This window comes from Brachionichthys hirsutus, chromosome 6 (assembly GCF_040956055.1).
Source record: "Brachionichthys hirsutus isolate HB-005 chromosome 6, CSIRO-AGI_Bhir_v1, whole genome shotgun sequence".
NCBI lineage: Eukaryota > Metazoa > Chordata > Actinopteri > Lophiiformes > Brachionichthyidae > Brachionichthys > Brachionichthys hirsutus.
Window position 1 is genome coordinate 8,724,827 of NC_090902.1, and position 22,840 is coordinate 8,747,666.

General features: G+C 41.5%; 2 protein-coding genes across 2 annotated transcripts; both read right to left on the reverse strand.

The window, feature by feature from the left end:
- Positions 1 to 343: 343 nt before the first annotated feature.
- On the reverse strand, positions 344 to 8,035 carry cnot6a (CCR4-NOT transcription complex, subunit 6a). The gene is made up of 11 exons (XM_068740325.1): positions 7,918 to 8,035; positions 7,238 to 7,424; positions 6,782 to 6,867; positions 6,583 to 6,687; positions 5,680 to 5,748; positions 4,545 to 4,702; positions 3,652 to 3,806; positions 2,891 to 3,045; positions 1,982 to 2,215; positions 671 to 873; positions 344 to 556 (listed from the first exon to the last, which is right to left on the reverse strand). The coding sequence occupies exons 1-11, from the start codon at positions 8,027 to 8,029 to the stop codon at positions 344 to 346; spliced, it is 1,677 nt and encodes a 558-aa protein (XP_068596426.1). The 5' UTR covers positions 8,030 to 8,035.
- A 1,417-nt stretch (positions 8,036 to 9,452) lies between these two features.
- simc1 (SUMO interacting motifs containing 1) lies at positions 9,453 to 16,326 on the reverse strand. The gene is made up of 10 exons (XM_068740776.1): positions 16,174 to 16,326; positions 13,335 to 14,570; positions 12,787 to 13,034; positions 12,565 to 12,646; positions 12,242 to 12,390; positions 11,736 to 11,819; positions 11,441 to 11,572; positions 10,902 to 11,058; positions 10,598 to 10,682; positions 9,453 to 9,851 (listed from the first exon to the last, which is right to left on the reverse strand). Exons 1-10 carry the CDS (start codon positions 16,324 to 16,326, stop codon positions 9,640 to 9,642), a joined length of 2,538 nt encoding a protein of 845 aa, XP_068596877.1. The 3' UTR covers positions 9,453 to 9,639.
- Positions 16,327 to 22,840: the final 6,514 nt, after the last annotated feature.

Below are 22,840 nucleotides of genomic sequence, written 5' to 3' on the forward strand. Positions count from 1 at the left end.
ACAGCATCCCGTGTGACAAATCTGAAACAGCCACCATCCCCCTCCAGTTTAAAAGACAGAAGCAATGCGGGTTGATCTGAGAAGGAACGCAACACATGATACACGCACATGACTGAATCAAGCAGTTAAAAAAAAAAGGGGGGGGGGGGTATAGAATATCTATAACATTATATGAAATCCCTGTCGGCCAAACCTCACTGTACGAATATTATACAGGTTATGTTTTTTGTCTTCCTCCATTGTGGTGAAGGGCAGAGCTGGTAGAGGGAGGGAGGGAGGGAGGGGGGGTTGGAAAGGGAAAACCTGTGGTTGCAGCTCCCCTTGGTGGTGTGGAAGGGACTCACTACCTGCGTGAAGGCATATGGAGCCCATTGATCTGGGGGGGCAGGTTGAGAAGCAACTCAAGCTGGGCGAATAAGGAGAAGTGGTCGGAGGGAATGTGGGGGTGTGGGCAGCCGCTGACATTGTTCTCTACGAGCCAGTGGGGGTCCAGGGGTCCCAAGATGCCCAGCACGTTCAGATGAGGCTTTGAGTAGAAAATATAGTCGATGACACCCTGAGGAAAGAAAAAGCAGGCGTCACCTCAACACTTTGAGCAGATTTAAACCCATAAAACGCTGTCAGAGGCTCCCCCTCCATTTGTAGCCTGGACAGTCATCAATGCAATTACCTTGAAGTCAAAGGTATAGTTAGTGTAAGGCATCAGGCCGTTCTCGTAGGCGCTCTTCAGCTTGAAGCCGTGGGTGATCATGCCATTGGACGAGCTGTTCTTGCCATTGCAGTTGAATTTAGTCAGACTGTCACTGTAACGGAGCTCCTTGAAGTCCTTGTGGGTGCAGTCCACTCCGCCAGTACTCAGGTACTCTACGACACCTTAACAGCAGAGAGGAGTCATCGGCATTAAATCAACCAACACGTGCACGCCGCAAGAACATAAATGCTACTTGTGCAGCCTTTAACATCAACAAACTGCAGTACAAGACAAACTATATATATATATAAATGTAAAAGAAGGACAGCTTTAGGAACAAAAAGAACAAAAATTGAAACCATAGATGTTGAAAGGCACAAAACACAGTGGACTTTTAACGGAGCAGCTAAATCGTAATTCCATCATCAGTAACGCGGCTGACACTCCATAAAATCCAAACCGCCACCAAGACACAAACGTTCTCTTAGATCCAATGAATGTTCATCCAAAATTCAACAATCTACTGGACTTTCAGCGTGTCCCGTCAAGCCACAGCAAATCAACGTTCTCCACTTCACCCTGTCCTTTGCATCGTCCTCCCCAACACCAGCCACTCATGTCCTCCCTCACTACGTCCGTGTATCTTCTCCTGGGTCAACCTCTAGCCCTGTTCCCTGGCAGTTCCATCCTCAGCATCCTTCTACCGATATAGTCCCCGTCTCTCCTCTGGACATGTCCAAACCGTCCAAAATCCAACAATGCCACCACAATTTATAAGAGAAAGACCCCATCAAAAGAAAGAACATCTTGGTGTCAATCTTGCCATCTCTTTATGATTAACTGGGTACATTAACAACAGACTAGTGAAATTCTGTCCCTTTGAAGATCAAAATTTACATATTTCCAACATTGCGTTTACATTTACATGATTTTGCGATACTTTTTCAGAGAAGCCACTAATGCAAAACCGAGTAAAAACAACTGACAAACAATATTACGGTTTCGTTCTCTTCGGATCAAACAGATTTCATGCAATGCGCTTCTGGAAAGGCTCTGCTACAGTGGTGGAATTGTTATTTACTGCAGTCATTAAATATATCCAAGGATTAAATAATCCAATATTAATATACTACTGTCATTCCCGTTATAAATATACATATATATATATTTTTTTTTAAAACAAATATATATATATATATTTTTTAATGTCTTTTAGACGTCTTTTTGGACAGACTCAATGATCATATTTAAACTCGGGCCGGGACAATCCCTTTGGGCTCATTGACTTACCGGAGTCTGGCAAAGAGTTGAGGTCAGCACAAAGCACCAGCGGAATGGCATTGGTCTCCCCAGAGACAGAGGACAACTTGAGGCTGCGCGTGGCCTTGTCCACTATGTTCTTCACCTCTGACAGAAACATCATGGTCTGGACCAGCTTGACATCAGAGTACTCCGGATCCCAGTGCATGTGCGCATTGGCTATAAGCAGTAGCTGTTTTTCCATGCCGTGGAGTGACTTCCCAGCTGAAAGAAGAAGAAAAAAAGAAAAACATTATACCAATAGTGAACCGAGAAAAATTATGCAGGACACTGTCAGAACATTTAAATGGGGATCACAGTCCCAAGTCAATTCAGGATTGGTAGGACTCGCCCAGGGGAGTCAAACACTCCAATCATGATCGATGCCAGAAGCAATGCTGGTAGATTCCATGGCCGGGAAGGAGAGGGGGGGGGAAGCTAAATATGTAATTATCCTTCCAATGATATATTAAATAAAATAAATACGAAAGAAAGGATATAATGAGTGGGCAAACTAGACCAAGAAACAGAAAACACAACACTTAAATTTGGAATGGGATGAGAATTTTCCCCCCACAATCTCATGTTCAAAGTGGGCTTGTCTCATCTGCCAATCTACCACTGCGGTTCTGATGAAGTGAGATGTGGAGCAGCACTTTCTGATGATTTGGAAGTCTGTTTGACGCTGGCTACCAGCTACTGTCCCAGACGACGCAACTCTGACCGATTCCATTCAGTAAAAGTTACCATTCAAGTAATAAATATATGCTCAGTCTTTTGTATTTAGGTAGATCATTCAGACGTTGTCATTTTAAAATTAGCTTGCTAGCCAAAAAGGTAAGGACACTCCTGGACTAGCCCATCGTGTATAAAATTCCATCGCAGGCGGTTTTTACTCACAGGAGGCTTCCATCATCTCTTTGCGGACTTCGAGCAAGACAGCCACTCCGATGTTGTCCTTGGTCATCACCCTGTTCAGCATCGCCTCCGAACCCTCAGAGTTAGCCATGGCCAGCTGGTTGAACTCCACCGTGTGTTTCTGCACAGCACTGAACCTGCAAATAAGATCATGGGCTTAACACGGCTACTCGAAAATTTCATCATCTCTATTAAATCAATGCCACAGTTGTGCAGAATCAAAAATCATTTAGTCCACAGATTCTATCAAAAATCAGCCATTAGGCTGAATAAAAAGTTTCATTTGGCAATTTTTGATAACTAGATCGTTCTTTGTTGCCCATTTCCAATAGAGCAAAACAAAAGCAATGAGTGTGCACGCATTTTAAAACAATCTGAGAGTGCACTTTACATCAGGCTATTTAAATAAATAAAAACATCAACTACAAATAACTTTGTATACTGTAATGTTAAAGTCAGTTATCAATGAAATCCAACGTGCAGTTCAGGAATTTCACATCATCTAATAATTAAAAAAGTGAACAACCTTATATTGGACACGTACATCATTCAGACATAAGAAATAATAGAGCAGATTCCATTAAGTGGTTTATCCAGGCAGATCTTTATAAATACATGTTTGGCTACATTTTAACAGAAGCTCCTCAAAATTAGAATTGGAAGCACACAATTTTGTCATCACCTGGTAACTTTCCAGACTAGGCATACATGCTGTAACTACAGTAATAACTGGAGGAACATACTTCTCCGTCTTGTAGAAAACTGCACAACCGTCTACGTGTTTACGGTCCGACTCGGACATAGTTCTTGCTCGTGACTTTGGACTGAAGAACCCCTCGTATCCCTGCTCCTTCAGCTCAGGCAGGAAGAAATTGTAGTACTGCTCTGTCTCAACTTCCTGTTGTTGAGAGAGAGAAAAAGATTAAGATGGCCAACAGGAAGTGCTGACAACAAAACGTTGTTACATGTCGATGAATTACGTACGAAGGACAAGGAAAACAAGGCCGCAAGGGCTTTTTTTTTTTTAAATGCTCCTCTTAGAGTGTTTGACTGTACTTGTACTGCCCTAACATTCTAATATATTCATCATCATGCAGCAAACAACCACATCAGCAAATTTCCAATTCAAGATTAGCAAAAATCCGAGATGATGCATACTTGCTCAAAGTTGAAGCAGTAAAATGTTGCCGACATGTACAATTAATACAACCAAGAAACATATTTGACCACTACATTGTTTTGATGGACAGATGCAGAAATTCCTTTCTGTATTTAACCCTCCTGCTTTTAAGACATGCAGAATTAAACCACCCTCATGCTGACACATCATGTTCCTCTTGAGGCTGACTTCTGCAGGGAGAGGTCTACCCTTCACCCAAACAATGTTGACCTTCCTTTTACGATGTCTTGCATCGTAGGATGAAACTTCCTCTGAGATACTTTCAAAAATCTCCAACTATCAACTACTATTTATTTTAGTTATTTGTTGTGTTACAATGAAAAGAAAGCACATCTGGGGAACAACAATATACTGTGTCAACAGTCTTCGTTGACCTTGATGGATCTGCACGAACATGCAAAATTATTGTTAAATCCATGTCAACCTGAACGCACACCTTTGATGTCCAGGTCTCACCTGTAAACTGATGATATCCGCATTGCAGCCCAGGATCTCCTGCATGATGTTTTTTTTCCTGTACTCCCAGTTTAGAGCCCAAGAGGGGCAGTAGCCATAAAGCTGTCGCGTGGCGTACTTATCACACAGTACATTGTAGCACATCACAGAGAACAGTGCTGGGGGGGGGGGGGGGCGAAACACAATTAGGGCTTATCTTACAAGAGTATAAGAAGCTGGAAATGTTCAGTCTTGTCAGATATTGCCATGCTGGTGTAGGGACATGAAACTTGGAAGAACATAAACTCTAGCTCTGTGCCGTAACATCGTATATTCCTTTAAGATGTGCAATTTGATGAGCAGTGGTGCAACCATCTGCAGTTTTTAACAGCAATGAATCACAATGCACGGTCCCAGCTCTACTTGATTCGACTCAGCTTTGGCATCAAGTAAGGAGGTAATTCTCCTTTACGTGATAGCACCACCTCGGTGTAGTTGGTTGTCATGGCGATGCAGCGCAAAACTGCCATGTTGAAGTCCTCAAGGCAGCACACAACTCCTGTGATCCTATCATCAGCTGTCAAATACAAGATTGTCTGCACCTCCTCAACGTGGCAGCCCGGCAGCCGCAATAAATAAAAACGTGAGATGTTGAATAGCTCGGCTGTTTGAATACGGTGGCCACTGATTTGTGCTGGGAAAGATATTCCATGTCAGACAGCGGTGAGGCAATGACACCAAACTACTCTTTTGTTTCGAAGTGTCCTTTTCAAATAGGAGTTTTGCTTGAAATGTCTGTTTCTACTAGGGCTGCAACAATTCATCGATTAAATCGAGTAATTCGATTAGAAAAAAAGCTTTGATTTCAATTATGTTGCCTGAAGGATTCGTTTAGTGTTAAACTGCTAGGGTCCATGAACACAGTGCATCCGGTCATAATTTTAATCTGAACTCTGATCATTATAGCGTGTTAAAATGTAGAGAGTTTAATTTATAGTTAGAAAACTACAAAGGTGAGCAGAGTCAAGTAGAATTGAGAAAATACAACGCAGTTCCGAAACATCAAAAGATAAAATCAGATCACAGGAACAGCAATTACTAGGAGTATGTGCATTAGGTAAAGGCGGTGTTTTTCACTATTCCATGTTGTCATTACCTGACGGCCAAGTTCTGTCAGGTTCCTGGAGAGAGATCCATGACCGGGCCGGGGGCTGCTCCGTTGGCACTACGCAAAAGAAAGAAGAAAAAGAAAACGGCTCAATGTGGAGGATGATAAGAATATAAATACGGCACGATTATTTCAACAAAGTTGAGGGCACAGAAGCTCAGGTTTGTAGTGACCCCATCCATATACCATATATGTACATATCTAGCAGCATCTTATGGAGAAACAGGTATTAAATATCAAAGAACCCCCACCGCTGGTGTATTCCACTGAAGTGGTTGATTGCAAATCTGAGAAACCTTCAGCCGAGAAAATTCCCACTCGCAGAATGAAAACACTTCACTCTTGTACCCTTGGAAAGAGAGCATCTAAAATGGTGCCGCTTCAGTACATGGGTTGCATGTAGGTTTGCAAGAAAATCTGGAAATTTAACAATCACCAGATTGAGCGTAGATTCAACATTATAAGGAAAAAACTAAATGACAAAATCTCTAAATAAACAATGCTACAACAAGCTTCATAAAAAAACCACAGCCATTCCTATATGACCCACCTCAGTTTGGTAATAGAGGTTAATAAATTAAACTGGAAACATATAAGGTCCATTTACATCAAGTTATCCCTAAAATGTTTACATTTTACATGGTTTTAGCCATTCCTTCTCACAACAACAGTGATTTGGGGACCTGAAAACACAACGTTAAGAAAACACCACCACACTGCCAAGTACTGCATCCGCATGCATATTACAGTGTTTAACAGTTTCTGCAGATTTTTCATTACAAGGGTTGTTTTGAAAACGTTGCCCAGTGAACAATTTTTTTTTTAATTTCCAGCAAAAGTGTTGTGTACACAGAGCCCCAGTCCCGAAACTGCTTGGGGGGGAGGACTTACTGCGCTTTATAGCCCCTGCCAGATTGTCTAACAAGTAGTTGAGCAGTCTTCGCGTGCCATCAGGTTCCTGGTGGAGGCTCATAATTTCTTGTGCAAGTGGATTTCCTGGTGAAGGAGAAATAATGTGGCTGAATTAATGTGAAGTGAACATTGGGATTTCAAGGCTGGAATGGCTACGACACATTGATAAGCCACTCACCTTTCAACCCCAGTGTTTGTAACTGAAAAAGTTTCCCCAATTCAAATGGCAGAACCCGCAACTGGTTGTTATTTAAAAGCAGTTCCCTGTGGAGGACATAGTGGAATTCAATCAAACCAGCCCTCCTGACAAGCAACTCCTCCTTTACTTCCAAAAATATTATATAGTACAATGCAGTCATAAAGAATGTGTATGGTATACTTTACTCCCAGTGCTAAAGTGACATTAAAATGAAGTAGTTCATTAGAGAGAAATCTGAAAATCTGAAAACCAGAAACAAAACGGCAGATATGCAACCGATCGACTTTGAAATGAAAAGCTAAAATGGGCCACTGAGAAGTGAAACCAATGTGAAGCACACGAGAGCTTAAAAATCAAATAAAGGCCTAACCTTACAGCTTCTGGGTTTTTTTTTTTAGATTGCACAATTTACATGAAAAGAATGAAATCACCCACCTGAGAGAAACCATGTTGCCGAGCTCTGCCGGCAGGCTCCTGATCTTATTGGATGAGAGATCCAGGTACACCAAGTTGTGTAGCTTGGCAATGTCTGGTGGGATGCGTGACAAGGAATTGTCACCGAGGTGCAGGGCGGTAAGGTGGGTGAGACCCCACAGGGCTGTGCTGAGACTCCTCACTCTGCCTACAGTGCCAATAAAAAAAAGGACACATCACAAAAAAGCCTTGGAAGAAGCAACTTCTAAAAGATGTAAATAGGAAAACATGGATTGTCAGGTTTCATTAACATTTCAAATAGGATAGAGTAAGAACTGTCATATCCAGCACACCCCACTACTACTGGACCGCTCTAACTATCCGCACACGTGCATATTTATAAAGCATGTAAAGGCCCTGCTGCCTATATGAACAAGGAATGTCACCATGGGCTCTGCAGGGCTTGTATCATATTTTGCACGGATCTATTTTTACATCTCGATCATGCAGTTATACCAAAATGAAAATAACTGCTGCCTCCCCTCATCTCGGCCTGACACGCGCGTAGCTCCACATTGGTGAACCTGTACCCAAATCGTGCAACATGAAACATGGGTATAACCATGCACAATGGACACAGCACAAGGTGTATGCGGAATGAATGCATTGCTTTATCTAGAAAGTGAGAAACTCGAACCCACCGCTGATTTCCAGCTCAGCCCAGTATGACTTCTTCCCGTTGGCTGCATCCTCGCTGGACATAATTGTGTACATCCGCCTGGGATCCGGCGGGTCATATTTTTCCTTGGGCATTCCTATAACACTACAGACACAACATCTCCACATAATATCCAGTCGCTTGTTAATCAAGACAGAAACAGACGATAAAACACAATGCAGTAGGTCGAACATGATGCATTTAGATTAGAATGTTGTTTCCATGTTTTATTTTTAATAATAAATTACCACGTGTCCAACATAACAGTTGCATTTATAATTTGACTCAGAGAACGCTTCTGATCAAGATACGGAAAAAGTCGCACGTCGCTGTTTTGGCGTTTACTAAACAAACATTCCAAAATGTTCCTACAACAGTTGTGAGTCGACTGTAGTTACATAACGATGCATATTCATATCAGCAACGTGGTGCAGCAATATTTTTTTTTTCCAAACTATGTAGCTCAAACATTAATTGGTGTATAAAGCCAAGAGTTGAACCTCAAGCTGCATTTATAAGAGCGTACAAATCCAACGGCCAACATTTGATGAGACGATACTTCTTACAGTCGCTAGCTTTGTAGCCTAGCTTGACCCAAACAGGAGGCTAGCAAACTATACATGCAAATGCTAAAAAGCTAACGTTAGCCTGCTTCGCTAACTATCACTAGCGAAGAAAGCTATGTCAGGAAATTCACTAACTTTAATATCCTGGATGCGACAGAAGCTGCAACGTGACGTTAAAAAAAATAATCTCGTGGAATTGTTGTTTACATAATATCAAAGTATTGCCTTGCGCATTCACAACTAGGCCACGACGCATCGCACTAACACTTTCCACCAGCTTGCGGTCTCGTTGCAAAAATAATTATCGCGGAAATAAACACGAAGCAAACGAGCCCACAATGCAACACAAACGAAAGCTGTGCGAGCAACTGCGGGCTAATCATCTTAGCCAGCGCTAGCTAGCTGCTAGCTAGCTAAAAGCTAATGCATCCCAATTATTCGAAGCTGGACGTCTTTTTTCGCTCAGGAAAGCCATTCGTCGAAATATTATCGAGTATTAGACCTCTACACATACTTAGTGTTCAAACAAGCCCGAAAACTTCAGACTTCCAGGAAATTACACACATTTACCTGCAAGAGCATACCAAATCGCGAGGACGACTGCGTGTTCTCTTTTGTTTTCTAGCTACTTCTTGCCAGTTTCCGCTGCTGTATCATGGCGACTGGAGGATTTTTTTTTCTCCTCTGCCGATAACAGCGCTTGATCTCATTGGTCAGCGTGAAGAGGTTTGAACCAGCTGTTGAGCCACAGTAAATAAATCCTAACCGGATTGACAAGAAGACGGATCGATCGAACGGATCAATGTATTGGGGCTTTATTTAGATACTGATAGTAATGCAAATGTATCAATAAACTGTGTGCAGTACTCTACAAATAGTAATGATGTCACGGCACCACCTGTATCTGAAAAAAAAACAAAATGCATACAACAAACTGATGTTTTTCCTCCCAAATAGACACTTTTATTGCACAAGAGAAAACAGATGTTTATACAGCTTTGTATGAACCAGCAAGGCACAACCTTCAATTCTACTTGACTCTGCTCACATTTGTTAGAAATAAATGTATCCTCATTCAAAAACATTGAAGTAACATAACAAGAAATGAGAAGCAGAGAACAGAGAAGCTTTATTCGAATTCAACACTGGCAGACATCTAGCAGGTGATCCTGTAGATAAGTGAGAGACTCTTCAACGTGGAGCGGTAAAGATTGGCCGAGGTCTTCCCGACTTCTGGACAGGAAGGCCTCGACAGCCTCACAAACGGCAGGCTTGGTTACCATGTCGTCCCGCTTGTAGACCATGTTGCCAGCTCTACTTCTTTGTTCAGAGACTGAGCTGTACAAGCAGCCTGCGTGTAAGAGACGAAGACAAACATCACAGTGGGCTTGGTAGTCAGGTACAGTAATGTTAATTATTGATGTTGCAATGTCTTAATTATGTTGGACATCAGGCATCAAACATTTATCTAACTTATGTATGAGAGGTTAACTTAAAAATAAATAAATAAACAGGCTAGGAATGCTTACAATGATTTAAAGTCATTACTATTTTAATTTGGTTGCCATAATATAGCACATCATATAAGAAAAAGAAAGTCATGCAATAAAATACAACTACAGGACTTGCACGAGATGCGCCCCAAAGAAATAAACATATTAAGACAACATTGGTGATGAAAGGGAAGACATTGCACAAGGTGATCAAGAGAATCCATCTTGTTTTTGGTCTATTTATGCAAAGAAAGGACCTCTGATTTGCCCTTTATTCCCCCTATGCGGTACAAAAAATAATATATAACAGGAAAAATCCAGTATAAGATCACAGATCATGCTGCACATGAACTGGAGTCTGAGGTTTCCCATGGTATCCGACTGCCTGGCTCCCGGCTGCAGGACACTGGAGAACTGGTCAGAATGTTGGTTTTGATTCCGGCAAAATGACAGCCCTACCTCATTTTATATTTGAAAAATGCAGTATTTGGATTGGATCGTTTTCGAATGTTGCCTCATTCTGACATTAACCTACTGTCACAATCAGAAATTATATTCTGTGATATCATCATTGAACTGTACTGGTCTTTATTAAAAGACTCACCTTTCATTGCTTTGTTGTAGCTGAGCAGAATCATCCAGAGAATATGGACTAGCTCTTCCCACTTTTGCCACCGTTCAGAACCATCCTGACAAATACAGTCACTGATCAGCTGAATTATTTCTCACATGCTGCAGCTAGCTTGGAAGTATTAAACTTTTTTTTTTATTTTATTAAATTAAAAACATGTCACTTTTACTGTATTTAAACTTTAGGTCAACAGTCATTTTTCTCTGAAATATATGGAATTGGGGAATACCCCTACACCTTTGCAGCGTAAAAGATGATTGATGAAATTGATATTTACTGCCGGGTCTGATGCCAGAGTGCAGTACTTCATGAAGTGAAGCACAAGACCGAGCGACATGGGCAGACAGGTTTTCACTGGGCATGCATAGTCCAACAGCAGCTCCAACAGCTTGCATCTCACCAGCTTGCTCTGCAGGCTCTCCAGCAACAACATCCTGGGCGTCAAAAAACATTGGATTATGATATCTTGGAAAACGAGGGAAAAGAGGCAGATTGGAATAATCACACTGCTTATAAAATACAAGGGAACACTTAAATCCAACATAAACACATTTTTCAAGTTGAATATCTTTACTGATAAATGCAAATCATTTGTTAGATATAATTTTTGGGAAAAAAAGAAGTAAATATCAACAAAATGTCCTCAACAGCAAAAAGCACCACTTTAGCACTTAAACTGAAATGAGCCATGTTGAAAAATATTTAATATTTGAGATCTGCTCTGGTAAAAAAATTAAATAAAAATAGACTACTAGAATGAGCGTCAGACCAAGCTGTAGACAGTCTCAGCGGTCTAACATCCAATCTCCTCCTCACCTGTGTGCCCGTAGATGCATTTTGCCAATGAGCTGAAAGAAGAGCTCCTGAGACAGCTGGGCAGAGTTTAGAGCTGGAGAACGGTCCACCTCCAGTGCCAACAACAGCATCCTTTGCAAGATTGATACCATTCTGCAAGTGACCAATACTTGAGTACGGGGCAAGGTAGGCATAGAAACAGCAATAGTATAGCATGCACACAAACTTGAATAAAATCAACTTTCAATTAGCATCAGAGGCTTCAGCTGAAGTTGACAGTGCATTATGAAAAAGCTTATTTTTCTTTCGAATTAACCTGATTTGTTCATCCCTCTCTGCTTTACTCTTTTCATGTTCTGTTGATTTCATTATGGCAGAGAAAAGCCAATTGATGACATCCCTGTAAAAGAACCACGGACAGAAAACAAACTTTAGAGAAAGAGAAATAAATGTCATAATAAGAATGCCGCGAAAACATGGCTGCCACCATGTATCAATTTATGTTGCAAACTAAATTGATTTTATAAATTCCAAGAAATGTTTATATATTTTTGTCAATGTATTTACATAATATAGGTCTGTGGTTTTATAGTTAATCAGGGTTCCCTTTAAGACTCATTTGAAATAGACCGTCTGATAAATCCAGAACTAAAAAGATCAGTGACAAACGAGGTAATGGCATCACTGCAATAAAAAAAAAACATTCACATAGATTTTAAGACGGTGTATATGAACGCTGATTTGTGCAGGCAGTAAACAAACATGTATATTAACCATCCCTGATCATGTTTTACAATACAGGCCCCTGTTGACCAAGCTCACCTGACACGACAGAGTTGCTCATTACATGACAAGGTTGCCTTGGCGATGGAGTGATGGACAGCAGATGTAGAACACTTGGCCTGGAAGTCCTCCTCCAAAGTCCGCAAAACATACTCAAAGAGCATGCGAACAATCTCACATCGAAGTCTCTTTGTGTGGTCCTACAGAGGCCAGAGGTGCAGGCAGAGAGAGTTAACATCACAATGAAAGTTTCCTTTTCAATCATTTTCCCCTTTCGAATCCTGTTTAACACCACTAATGGTGCTCTTTATTACTGTGCAGATATCGTCCAGTTTAACTGTCATTTTCTACACATAATCTACCTGTTTGTGTTCCTGTTTGTTTATGACCAAGGTCAACAAGTCCCAGTTCCACGGAACACTGGTTCTATCGGCCATGTGGTGTCTGCAATCAAAAAGCGGCTTTAATATTCAAATTCAGAGGAAAGGGGTGAGACTCGATGGCAGACAGACAATGGAAAGCACAGTTTAGGAATTTTAATTCAAAGAAATACAAATACCAGATTACTTTTACGTCTTCCTCACCTCTGTGTCCTGATTAGCAAATTATAGGCCTGCAGACAAAGGTGATAAGGACATTGTGGGTTGAGCAGAATGTCATGCAGCAGGTGGTAGGTGATGTCCTTGGGCGGATAGTAACCAGGCTGCAGCAGGTCAGACAAGAGCTGTAAAGTGCCCTCTGTGTAGTGCTCATCAATGGTACTGTAAACCAGGTTCAGACTCTGACGGCATAGCAACGTTGGCATTCCAAACCCTTCATCATCCTCGTAAATCTAAGAAGAAAAACAACGACAACAAAACTATTGACTCTCATAATATGATCTTGATGAAAACCTACCAACCTACTAAATCTTTATAAGCCAATAAAAATGATTATTTTCACTTATGGATTGAATAGATTGTTATCGACATTTGTTTACTTTTAGCCTTTTCAGCCATTATGCAGAGAGATGTGCCGATGCAAGCAAAAAACATGGTCAAAAAAAAAGTACTGACAATTAGTTTAAATATAATCATATGGAATATAATCGATGAGCTACACAACATATACAATATACGCATCTGCCTCTCACCGGGGTTTGAGACGACCGAGCCATCATTTTCCTGAGTGTGACTGGACACACAAAATGCCTGTCCGCGCTACTGGCCACCCTGGAGTTCATATCGAACCTGCTCTCTGCATTCACTTGGTCTCCTTCGCTCCACTCTTGCCAAAGAAAACTTGGACTGTCTTTTCCCAGGTCCTCTCTTAATGTCCCGAGCCATGATCCGTCACTCAGGTCCTCGGTTTTATCAAATGACAAGCTAGATTCCCTTTGCCTGCAACCGGCCAGGCTGCAGGAGGCTTCATCCCTCTGGTACTTTTTCAACTGCAACTCAGACTTATTGTCAGGCGGTGAATGTTCAGAGTCGTGACTCGTGTATGTCAAAGTGTCCATATCACAAAGCTCAGCGGGTTGCAGCCCTGCAGTCAGAGAATGGGGGGATTGTTTCTCAGAGGGATGGATTTGTCCATAATCTTCTTGCATTAATTCCAATTCTTCTGGGCTGGAGCAGGAAACCTCTCCTCGGAAGGAATGATGAGATAAAGAAGGGAATGCCGTAGAGATGTGCACGGATAAACAAGCCGTCTCCCTCTCATCCTCACTGCCCGTTTGCTCCATGAAGGCTGCAAAGGAGCTTTCTTTATCTGAACTGTTAGCTGGGCTCTGTTGACGCTGAACTCTTTTACAGGTCTCTGGTTCCAGTCTGGTAAGTGATTCAATTTCCTCAGGAAGAGACTCGTCCAGGGAAGGCTTCACACGGGGACCATTTGAACTGGTTGTTTGGGAAACGCAAATGGATTCCGATTGTTCACTGTTACCGTTGAGCAGTCTGGGCTGTACAGACGTTTCTGCACAGCCTGTACTTAAGCGAGTAGAGCACTTTGCTGTTTTCACTTCAGTGTTATAAATTTGACTAATTTCCAGCACTTGTCTTGTTATACTTGCATCATTAATCTGTTGGGGCGGTGTCTGAGAATCCACGCAGTGCTTTGGCTTTATGTTGGCGACGTCGAGCTCTAGAGCAAAAATAGGTGAATCCCCTGATGACCCTCCATTTGTATAAAAATTGCGTTTGTTTAAAACGTTTATTTCATCTGTAAGGCCTTTTTTTAACAGACGGGCATCTTGAGTCAACTCATTTTTTGTCGCTTTTTCTGTGTCATCTTCAGTCAAATCCACCACTACGAAGGTCGTGGAATTCCGTCTTTTACCAATCGTCGGCTCTGGAATAGTCCGTCGTGAATTTACGATGTCGATATAATTCTAGAAAGGGGGAGAAAAAAAGAAAATGTCAACCGTAACCGTTTTGTTCAGATTCTATCAGAAACAATGACTTTGAATCTTAGAACAACAAACAGTAAGAACTAAGGCTGCATAATGCTGAAAGAAAAGAAGCATTACAACATTTTTCTGTGACAACTATCGTGAAGTCAAACCTGGTCAAGCGATCACCCCTTTAAGGCAACGCCCGGCTCGCAACAACCAATGTTTTCACGGCCCTGCTTCACTTCCCATCAGCATACACATTACGTTCCCTGTATAACACAACGTGGCCATGACCAGCGTGTCTGGAGACCCAGGCAGCCGGTAACAAGATGCATGGCACGCAGCATGAAATGGGCCTTTCTCCAGACAAAGTCCGCTTGTTTACTTTCTCAAAGGAAGGAGATAATTCTCCATTCACCATCCTATCCTCTCCTAACAAAACAAATTCTCCCTCACACTTCCGTGGCAGCTGGTTCAGGGTTAGATTTTCCACTCTGCCTGTGAGATTCTGATAACTGCAATGACAAATAGACAAGGAACAGGCGGAGAGGCATTTTGAGAAATCAGTTGACTTGTTTCAAATGCATGTATTGTACCATCTCTCACCATTTCAAAATGTATGTTTTGTAAAGTAAAATAAACTTGAACAATAAACTGCCTTTCCTTGTAGACCAGTGAAGGAAGATAAGATCATTTTTCATTCTGTATAAAAGGAGCAACAAAAAATGTGTTCCCTTAATTAACAAGGTGTAACATCCTTTTTGTAAAAGACATTTCTGCTAAGATTTTCAAATCTATAAATCATGCAAAAATGATTACCATATAATTCCAATATATTTGACAAAAGGCAGATTTCTCCAAAAACAGTCCAGATGAATAAAAAGCACAGAATAACAGCCGGGGCTTATTCGTAGCTTGTTTTGGTTACATTACTATTTTGTTTGTCGTCTATTACATTCAAACATTTACATGCGATCGCGTGAACATGGTACGATGTGGAACATTAGTTAATATAGTTGGTGACAGCTGTTAACAGTTGACGTAGTCTCCAACAGGACGAGAGAAAGGGAAGCTACGCTTCTCCGTGTGGCTTCTCAGTCATCCAGGTCGAGGAAAGTCACGAGGAGCAACAAACCAAGAACCAACTGGACTTGCTCAAGTTTGATCGAAGACGTTTCACCTCTTTATGTCGCTGATAGATGGAGTCTTGATCCTCCTCCTCGGTTCAGAGATGGTTTCTCCAGTTTTATCTGCCTATCTTCATCTATCTCAACCCATCTGCCTTCCTTGGATGAAAAGGCGTGTCCTGTTTCTTTCAGGTATTCAGAACTGAAGAAGCCTCTTGGATGGGAGGTGAAACGTCTTCAGCCAAACGTAAACAAGTCCAGCTGTTTCGCGAAGGTACGTTCGTTTCGATTTATCTCGAAGCGAATACACTCACCCACCACAAGCCAGCAAAAAACGTGAAAATATTAATGTCGACATTTGAATTGTACTGTAATTGGAGGCTGCGCCGGTACGTTGGTCGCGTCTACCTGCGAAGGAACTTGCCAGACATGTTTCTGCGACGTCCTCTGGGCTTCCCGTTTTGTTTACTTACCGCCGGCACGTTCACGTTCAAGGCGTTCACGTCAACCCGCACAGCGGACAGCGGGCCAGGGTCGTCTTTCATCAGAACGTTTCTGTAGGCGCCCACCATCACCACATCGGACTCCTCGCTACAACTGCCAGAGCTGATGCTGATGACGTCCATTTCCCTTGGCGCGTTTCGCCGTCGACGCGAAAGCTTTAGCGGCTGCCCGCGAAGCCAAATCCCGTCAGGTTGATGTGTAACCCGTTAGCATGCATGGCCACCATGTTGTCGACATCGCTAGACACAGCTTCCGGTGTTTGTGAGTAAGGCCGTATTCCCGGAGTGCTGCAAGGTTACTCTCGTGCTATTCTACGACGCCAAACAAAAGCAAGGCTTATCAAATAAAAATAACAAGCCGTCTGAATCGATGGGCTACTATCGTGACTTTTCCAGGACGTGACGTAGTCAATCACCCTACTCGGTCAACGATTGGTGCGACATCGTGATGACGGAACCGGAAGCGTCTGCTTCACGTTCTTAAATTCATAGACACTTTACCACCACCTAGTGGACCGGCGAGGTTTGACGACTAGATACATTTTAATTGTAAATTCCAAAACTGATAATTGTACAGAAATTACACCTTTTCTTTGTCCAATTAACCAACCATTTCATTCCCACATCTGTTTCCTTCTCTGGAAGTAGCGCTGCACATCCCACTGAACTTTTAGCCTGGAATGCTTCACAGTGAGCATTTCCTAATTTTCTCCTTTTATTCCACTGTTTTCTCCCTATTCATGTGTATACAATTTTTGATCGCTACCAATTGGAGACTGGTTCATTACTGATCTGGAGTGAGTTGCTCAGAAACGTTTTTTTTTTTGTGTGTGTGCGTGTTTTTTATTTGTGGGTTGTTATACTTTCATAATATTTTTTGACTAAAGCATCAGAAGTGTTGAAGATGAACTCCCTGAAGAAAATGTCTTTGTTGGAATAGAACGTGTTTATGTTCTAAAGTGCGCCTTTCGATATTCATTTCATAAATGTCTGTAGCCTGCAGGGAGAATTCAAGGTAGGGGGTCTTGGATACAATCAGTTGTAAATCCTTTCTTTTTCGCTCTCTCTATAGAGAGACACACACACACACACACACGCACGCAAAAAATATATATTGTGGTTTAGGGCTGGAATAACTTACAAGTTATATGCCTGACATCAACATGATAATTTAATGTATAATATAGATAGGAATAGGTTATTAGAAGTAATTTATATTATGATAAGTAACGGTGCAAAAACTTTATTGAAACTGAAAATGTTAAATAAGAATTGATTAAAACCCAGATTTTTAATATGGCCTCTCAGAATGTTTTTTTTTTTATCAATCAGTCATGAAGACTGGACGTCTGAAGTGTCTCACAAGTGAAGCACACGAAGCCGAGGAAGTGCCGTTCCGCTTCATGTACGTGAGAGAACTTTACTAGTAAACATCTTTAACTGTCATGGATTATGTGACATTGTGTAGTCTCACGACTCGCCACTGGGCGGTGCTCATGTTACGCAAGGACGGGCTAAATTTGTGCTGGTAATGCTGGTAATGGTAAAGAGTAATTAAAGCAGATCATTTTGTTGTTGTTCTTCTTCTTCTTGTTAATTAATATTATAATTTAATTTTAAGTTTTTGGATTTAGAGTATTTTTGTATCGGCACAGACCTAATGCTCTTTTTACTTCTCTGGTCCCTGCATTATATTCCTGCTAAAGATGAGAGCTTTCAAGTGTTTTTATGATGCATGCATCATTAAAAGGTGCTTGCTTTCGATTAGGAGCTGTAACACACACGTTTATCACAGTGTTCATACTATGACTGTGATGAACACATTGTTATGCAGAGGGAAATTCGTACATTGGAATGTTGTCAGCTCCTTTCCTTGTTTGCAATGTCATTTTGTAAAGCATGTTTGTGCAAAAGCATAAAAATATTCCAGGAAATAAAAAGCATTATGCAGCAGGCCTAAGTCAGGCTATTGTTTTTCCAAGAAATGTTCATTTTGACGCTCCATTCCCTGTAATCGGATGGGAATGGGCTATTAACCTCAGATGGCAGCAAACATTGCACCCTGCGACACACGTCGGGGAGAATGAGTCATTGCGACCAGACACAACCTCCTGACCCCGATTCACCCCCGTAAGGATATTATGAGGCTCGTTTCAGAGGAATAAAAGCAAGCAGAGAAGGAGACAATGAGTTACAGGTGACAAGCCAGTACGATGGACGATGGCATTGATGATTGATTCACTGATTGATACTGGGACTAACGTTATTATTTCAAGAATTCATTGCATTACATAAGTTGATCATATATTTTAATTTATCTCCAAATTTGAAAACAAGCAACTGTTTCAAGTACATTTCTCCCTCTGAACTGTAATTGTGTCAAGATGCACCAAATGAATAGTTTCATGGCTGCACTCATGACTCATAACCAATTTAACAGCACGGGATGGTAACACCAGACTTTGTCCTCTTACGCCTTTTGCCAGCACAGAAGCTTTTTGAATATGGACGTTGCTTGATAGAAAGGGCCCTCCCTCCTGTAGTCCCCTCTTATTATGGAATAAAGAACATGAGCTCCAGAGCTGCAGGTCCGTTGCCGTAGAGCTGCATGCAAAGCAAAACACCAGATGGTGAGGGCAGAGGGCTCCGTCTCACGGAAATGCAACAAGGCAGCACAAGGGGGACGGAGAAAGGGATAGGCAGAGAAAGATAGAGGGGTGAAGAGCGATAGCAGACCTCAGAACCAATTAGCGTGAGCTGTCACCACAAGAGCATGAACGACACAGAGAATAGACTGCTGTGACGAAGTTAAACAGGGATGGGCAACGCGAGGACGCTGTCTGAAATGCATTCAACATCCACCTCCTCACTGTCCAACTCTGCTGTCCACATCCATATCATGCTTTAGGTTATTTAAGACATGGCTGCCAAACATCATGCGTCATGTTGCAATCAAATGCAGGACTGTCAGTCACTAATTATTTATTCTCTTGCAGTGGAACCCGAACAAAGTTAATTTGACTGGCAGAGCGTGCCAAGTCCAGAGACAGAGGCGGCTAATGGTGGACCAGAGCCCAGTCACCCACTCGGCAATCTGTGACCCCAGATGCTGATAGCAAAAGCATCCTTCGTGGAGAAGGGACATATTGTGGCTACCTTTGAAATATATGTGTATTGTCCTTTATCATTATGTAAAAACAACAGAAAAATAAAATGGCGTGTCTTGTTTAGGATTTTTATGATGCCTCATCCTGCTTCTTCTCCTCTTTCTCTTATTGTCTTTATCAAAGAAATCTCAAAGCATACAATTTTATTAATTGCATAAAATTCATTAAGTAGATGTGGAGGCCTTTGCTGAGAATATAAAAGATGGAAAAAATACTAGTTAATCCCACGTTCCAAAAAGGTAAAGATAGATAAAACTAGAAACTTTTTCCAGTTTTCATTCCTGTGAATAATGAGGCCATCTTAGTCTAACTTTGACAGGTACAAATGTCAGTGCATGTATTTTAGCTGAGCTGTCTGAACTAAGCAGACTGACATCACCATCCTGACAGCCACATGGCTGCCATGGCTTCTCAGTAAAATGTGCTCCATCTTAAAATATTTAGGAAGACAGAAGTAGAACATTGACTTTTTGTCCTCCGTATAAACTACGCCATCTGATACTACTACTGGACCCTCAGCTTGTCCCATAAGGGGTCGCTACTACTACTATATATATACACTAACTATTTATCACCACAGCAAATCAACGTTCTCCACTTCACCCTGTCCTTTGCATCGTCCTCCCCAACACCAGCCACTCTCATGTCCTCCCTCACTACATCCATGTATCTTCTCCTGGGTCGACCTCTAGCCCTGTTCCCTGGCAGTTCCATCCTCAGCATCCTTCTACCAATATAGTCCCCGTTTCTCCTCTGGACGGGGACTATAAGTCTGTCCTCTGACCTTGTCTCCAAGACGTCTAACCTTCACTGTTCCTCTTATTGTCTCATTTCTAATCCTATCCAACCTGGTCACTCCCAAGGAGAACCTCAGCATCTTCATCTCCGCCACTTCTAGCTCCGCCTCCTGTCTTTTCCTCAGAGCCGTCTCTAAGCCATCCATCATGGCTGGCCTCACCACTGTCTCTGTAGACCTTTCCTTTCATCCTCTCCTATCAAAGAGCACACCTGATACTTTTCTCCACCCTTTCCAGCCTGTCTGCACACAATTATTCTCTTCCTTTCTAATTTCTCCATCACTCTGAACTTTTGACCCGAGGTACCTGAAGTCCTCTACCATCTCATAACTCATCTTTAATGATGCATTATAATGACCAGATTACAATGTAATGTAATGAGTAATGTCTACTCATCACTGATGACTGATTTCTTCACTGCATCCGTACAAAGGGTAAAAATGAGCAAGCCTTTGAAGCTCCGTGGCCATATTAGATATGTGAGGTATTAGAGTTTGGGAATTTACCCACAATAATCTGATTCAACGGTGTTTTACAAAATAATTTAACTCAAACCAGTTACAAAGTCACCTTTACCCTTAAGATAAAGTGATCCAAATGTGCAAATAAAAAATATATTGTGAGGTATTGCAAATATGAACTTTCATGTTTCATTATTCCAGGCGCAATTAAATCCCTTTGTTTTGTTTTTTAAAAATCTTAATTAGTGTATAAATCTGAGGTGAATTTTGCTTGTTTGAAAAAAACAAAGGTCTGTAGTGATGTATTAATCCAGATCAGGCCTCCTGGTAGCAATAGCGGAAAAACTCTTTCAACGGAAACAAGACCGCAAGGGCTTTTTTGAAATGCTCCTCTTAGACAGGACGTTTGACTTTATTTGTACTGTAATACATTCTACTGTGTGACTGTACTTGTACTCTATCATTCTATCTAATAAAGATATTTATCATCATCATCATAGCAGCACGAGAAGGAGGTGGGAGATGAGGAGAGATGTGTGATCTCTGGAAAAAAAAAAAAAAACAGAAAATAAGTGATTCACAGTGTGGCCATGACACACGCAGAGTCCTCTCCCACTCCTTTGCCGTCTCCTACTAGTTTACACATCACCAACCGCCAAGGATCGTGTAACGCATGCATGCTAATGATTTTGCACGCGCAGTGTTTAAGCAACCATCTAGACTGAATGCCCGGCATTAAAATGTTTACTGTGAGAAATTACCTGCAACCTGAGATGAGTTTTACCACACGCTACTCCAGTCCATTTATTCCGGGAATGTTACATAACACAGCAGTGGGTTCGGCTCACAACCAGCCGAGACAGCCTCCTTCTAACAACACAGCAAGGTAAGAGGATCGAGGCAGAGAGCAAAAAACCCAGCCATCGGTCACCTCTGAATACAGCCGCCCTCTAAGGATCCATTCTTTATTATCCACACCCAATTGTGCAGCCAATGAAGCTGTTCTGAGCATTATCATACGCCCAAACTCACTTGTTAGTTTCCTCAAACCTGGACATGCATGAAATCATTTGTATTACGTAAGCCAAAAAAAAAGAAAATGTAGGTGAGAGTTTGTGGAGTTTATAATGAGGGCAGTGTTTTAGCAAAGAAATGGTGCCCAGAAAGCAGATTATTAATCCCTTCTCAGCGAATGAAAACATTAAGAGGGCTGCAGTTTTTGCCACTAATACTGCTATTCCTGAAAACATCAGCTGCTGGCAAAAGGGAGAATTGTCACATCGTAGTTAATATCTAATGATGGATGAGTTGGTGACAAGGTTATATTTATGTTCTGTTCTCAAAGTCTCGGTGAGTTCACGGAGCTTCTAATATTTCACAGTGTGAAAGGAAAAGAACCTGGCGTCTGTGACCTAGAGGGCACATGAGTGTGGCAAAAATATGTCCTGAAACATGCTGATGAGTTGAAGAGTTTTGCCTCTGTATAACAATTTGATTGGATTTGTGCTATTTCTTCATTTGCAGGAAAATATTTAGTCAGGCAGAAACAGGGAGTGTCAGGATGGACAGGTATGTTTAACCGCCCTCGTATCAAAACAGGAAGCTGGACCCAGAGTGACAGGATGCTGGATATTGTTAACTAGAAATAGAAAGTACACAGGGCTACGGGGTGCACGAGGACAATTATCTTTACTTTCTCTTTCCTGAAATCTCAAAAGAAATTTTTGATGGTAATGCTGGATACAACAGGGTACCCTTGATGAAAGATTTCCATCGAGCTGTTATTTATATGTATTCATGATGATGATGATGATGATGATGATGATGATACATATATTATGATGTTGTGCAGCTGACTGTGAAACAAATTGTAATTTAATGTTTTTTATATTATTTCTCAAACAACTGTATGCATATTTATGTGTAGAAAGTAAAGTCAGAGCACTAGGAAAGCTCAACACCTGCAAGTAGAACTGTTGCATAATTTCCTTGGCAGAGGGGGGTGGGGGGTGGGGGGGGGTCATAATAAAAGTTAAGTTGAAAGGCTTCTTTTATTTGCTCTTAAACTGAAAAACAGTAAAATATGGGAAATGTGTAATTATATTCCATCAAAGGATTGCATAACAAGTCTTATTTTGTAATAATAATAATTGTAAGTCATTCCTTGGAGCGGTTCTGCAATTGGATGCCACAAACAGCTATTTTTTGGAGC